Source organism: Eumetopias jubatus, unplaced genomic scaffold, assembly GCF_037043125.1.
Source record: "Eumetopias jubatus isolate StellerSeaLion01/CBP00866 unplaced genomic scaffold, mEumJub1_p1.0 scaffold_12, whole genome shotgun sequence".
Lineage (NCBI taxonomy): Eukaryota > Metazoa > Chordata > Mammalia > Carnivora > Otariidae > Eumetopias > Eumetopias jubatus.
This window is the reverse complement of record NW_028274818.1, coordinates 70,274,228-70,277,830: the sequence shown is the minus strand read 5'-3', so window position 1 is coordinate 70,277,830 and position 3,603 is coordinate 70,274,228. Positions and strand designations below refer to the sequence as shown.

The 3,603-nt window shown below is 52.1% G+C and overlaps 1 protein-coding gene across 1 annotated transcript; it reads left to right on the top strand.

The window, feature by feature from the left end:
* The first annotated feature begins 219 nt into the window (after nt 1-219).
* Nucleotides 220-2,431, top strand: UQCC4 (ubiquinol-cytochrome c reductase complex assembly factor 4). The gene is made up of 2 exons (XM_028111456.2): nt 220-317; nt 394-2,431. Exons 1-2 carry the CDS (start codon nt 286-288, stop codon nt 758-760), a joined length of 399 nt encoding a protein of 132 aa, XP_027967257.1. The 5' UTR covers nt 220-285; the 3' UTR covers nt 761-2,431.
* The last annotated feature ends 1,172 nt before the right edge of the window (nt 2,432-3,603 follow it).

Sequence of the window (3,603 nt, the reverse complement as noted above, 5' to 3'; positions counted from 1 at the left end):
GACGATCTTGCTCCAGCCGGGCCCTGCACCCAGGGCCCTCACGGCTCCTTCCTCTTCGGGCTGGGAGCGAACTACACTTCCCGGCATGCCCTGGCGGCCTACCGAGGGTGGCTGGCTGCGACGGAAGACACCGCCTGAGAGTGCGCGTCATTTCCGTCGCGCGAGTGGACCCACGTTCTGTAGTCGTGAACGGAGGCCTCGAACGGCGTCCGGCTTCCGGTTTCGCGCATCGGAAGTGACGCAAACAGGCCGCGCCCGGGCGCCGAGTGTGGAGGTCTAGTCGCGATGCGCGGCGTCTTGTGTGTGCCGGCGGCTGGGTGAGCTGTGCGGCTTCTCGGAGGGGCCGAGGGTGGGAGCCACTGACGGGCGCGCTCACGGCTGTCTCTCTTCTAGGGCCGTCCGGGCGTTTAGGTTCGTGCGCTGGGCTTCCCGAAACCAGCCGCCGCCCGGTGGCCGGGCTCAGGCTCCGCCCGCGGCCGAGGAAGAGGACGACCCTGACCGTCCCATTCACTTCTCCTCCAGCAGAGCCCACCCGTCCTGCTGGACGGTGCAACATTCCCTGGGAAAGGAGCAGCAACGGCCCTGGTGGAGGGTGTTGCCCTTCAGCCTCTCCCTCACGGTTCTGGTCATCTGGTGCTTCTTTAGGCAGGAGACCGGCGCGGACCGGTGGTTGAAACAGGTGTTGGGAGAAGAGGAGGCGGAGCCCGGCGATGGTTCGCAGGAGGCTGGAGCTCCGGCTTCCCACCAGGCGAGAACGTAGCGGGCTGCTCGCGGAGGCTAGCGGCGAGGGGACAGGCAGCCGCCCTGATGCTTTTGCCATCGCGTTTGGCCGTTTCTGCTGTGGTTATGCGCGTCCCCGGAGTGAAGGACTCGGCGCACCTGGCCACGCTGACGTGCGTTGAAGGCGGAGCAGAACGTTGTCACGTCGGAACCGGCTCTTTTCCGAACACTTGATGCCCAACGAATACGTCCAAAAGACATTTCATTTTCAGATCCCCAGAAAAGGTTTCGGTTGCATTGTGTGCTGTTGAATTTTTGATACGTCTTTCTACAACGTGATCATGTTTCCAAAGCAATTCTGGTGACACTTGTTTGCAGGTCATTTGCTTTCTGAGACAGAATAACTGCCAGAAAAGTTAAACTTTGACTTGCAATGTACTGTAGTGCGTAGAAATTGATACTAGTTTTACAAACTGGCAATACATTTTAATTTGGTAACGTGGAATTAAGCCAATCCCTTCCCCTTTTTTGCATTTCATTAAAAAGAGGGGGGGACTTTTAGTCCTTTCCAGTTCCTTTTTCTGTTTTTCCAGAATAGGAACTGAGGAAAGAAATCTAAATGTAAATTGTGGAATTTACAAAGGATACCAGAAATAATGAACTTTCTCAGCTCTACAAATTTTTATTTTTAGCAAGGTGACAATTTTCTGAGCAGAGTAAGATTGATAAGTTTTTTGTTTTTTTTTTCTTGACAAATTGCAGGCAATATTTTTGGGTATCTAAATGATATGCTTTTCAACTACTACTTAGTAAGAAACTGTTTATTCTGAATTAAATACAAGATGCACAAAAGGAAGGTTTTTATTTACTTATGCTTCTAAGTGGAAGGTTTTATCTTGGCATGTCTGTGGTGCCAAAGTTACCTGGAGGTCTCTTTCATTCAGGTGTTGGAAGGCTGCTGGTTACCTGCCAGCATACTGGCTTCCGGAAGGGTCTCTATGCCGGAGTACTCTCAGTGTCCCGCCCACCTGGGTAAATTAGGCTCGTTATAGAAGTGGAACGATACAAGTATGTTCATTATTTAAACACAGGTCAAGATTTGGAAAGACTGACCTAATTGTATCTCAGGCTGCATTGTTATCCCAGCGGGAACAAAGAAGTAAGCCGTCCTTTCCCTAACCTGGCATGGTTGTTAATCTGTTTCATTGTGAACTATTTTGTTTGAGCAAGTCATTCAAACCTGAACCCTTCCTTTTCTCTCCCTAGTTCCTGCAGGGGAAAAAAACGTCAGACCTAATGAAAAGACTTTTTGGGTTTTTTTGTTTGTTTGTTTTTTAAGATTTTATTTATTTATTCATGAGAGGCAGAGGGAGAGAGAGTGGGAGAGGCAGAGGGAGAAGCAGGCTCCCCGTGGAGCAGGGAGCCGGATGCTGGGCTCTATCCCAGGACCCAGAATTACAACCTGAGCTGAAGGCAGACACTTAACCAGCTGAGCCACCCAGGCACCCCAAGAATTTTTGTTTTAATTAAAATTCTCATATGACAGAAGCAATGTGATTTATCTGGAAAAGTTAGATACTGTAATAAGCAAAAGGAAGAGAATCAGAAACATTAAAAATCTCACACCTAGAGCTAACCACTGTGAAAACTTTGTTGTTTACCTTTCCAGATGTTTTGTGTGTATATAAATACACAGCTTTTCAAAACACAAGGGTGGGTAGTACTGTTTTTGATGATACATCGTGTACCACATGGGAACAAATCCTGAGTATCTCCAGGGCAGCCGCCAGCGAGGGGTGTTCTGGTTCCGGACTTCACACCCCAGACACGGGTGGGCCTTGTCATGAGCAAACGGAAGACCAAGGCCAGCTCCTGACCTGGGCTTTTCAAAGGCGCAGGGGCAGAGCAGGTGGACAGGTAAACTGTTATGTAAAGCCTTTTATTATTTAACTGTTTTTGTCCTTGCCCAGCCACATTTCTTCAAGGGCTTGTCTTGCTGTAGGTCACCAGCGTTGTGGGTTTCTGTTCAGAAAATGTCCGCCCACTCCATGGGCTCTGCCTTATTTTAATTCGCTTCTTAAGAAAATTTTTAACTACCAGCCAGGTTGAACATTTTAAAAAATGTCTCATGCCATATATTTACAAAACAGTGTGCTCTGGGCCTAGGTTCTCCCTCCTGAAGTGCACACCCTCGTTCCTCCGGGGTCACCTGGGCAGGACCCTGCTGCTGCTGCTTGCTTCCGGGAGTGCCCCACCCCCTGTGCGTCCCCACGCACCCTGCTGGTGACGGGAGGGGCGTGTGACTCCCCCTTGACTGTGAGCTTTTTGGATTATTTTTTAAAATCAGCGTTCTTGATACATAATTCACATGCTATTCGATTCACCCACTTAAAGTATATAATGAAAATGTTTTCATATATTCACTTGGAGCAGCTGTGACCACAATCTAATTTGGGGACCTGTTCGCACTCCTTAAAAGAAAGCTGGGTAGCCATAAGCAGTGGCGCATGGCCCCCCACATCTCCCACACCCACCCCTAAGCAACTGCGTCCATTCCTTGCAGCTCCGCACCCAGCCCGCGGGTTAGAGTCGATGAATGAGTGGAGTGCGAGTGTGAGCAGCCAGCCTGCTGTCTCCACGCGGGGGACCTGCTCCGGGTCGCGCAGGGCGCTGAGGGGTGGGCCGGAGTCCGCCTGAGCGCCGGCTGGGATGAACGGGGACGAGGGGAGCCCGTGTTGGCGGGGGCGGCACCCTCGGGGCGTGTTCCTGCCAAGCCGGACGCTGGACTCGATCGCCAGGCGGGTCTGGGGTCCGCCGCGCGCCGGTGGGGGCGGGGCGGGGCGGGGCGGGGGTGGGGCTGGCGGGCGGGGGCGCGGGGGGCTC

Coding starts and splice junctions, on each gene's coding strand:
- UQCC4 (XM_028111456.2), top strand. CDS start 286: ATGCGCGGCGTCTTGTGTGTGCCGGCGGCTGG. Junction 318..393: donor TTGTGTGTGCCGGCGGCTGG/GTGAGCTGTGCG, acceptor TCTCTCTTCTAG/GGCCGTCCGGGCGTTTAGGT.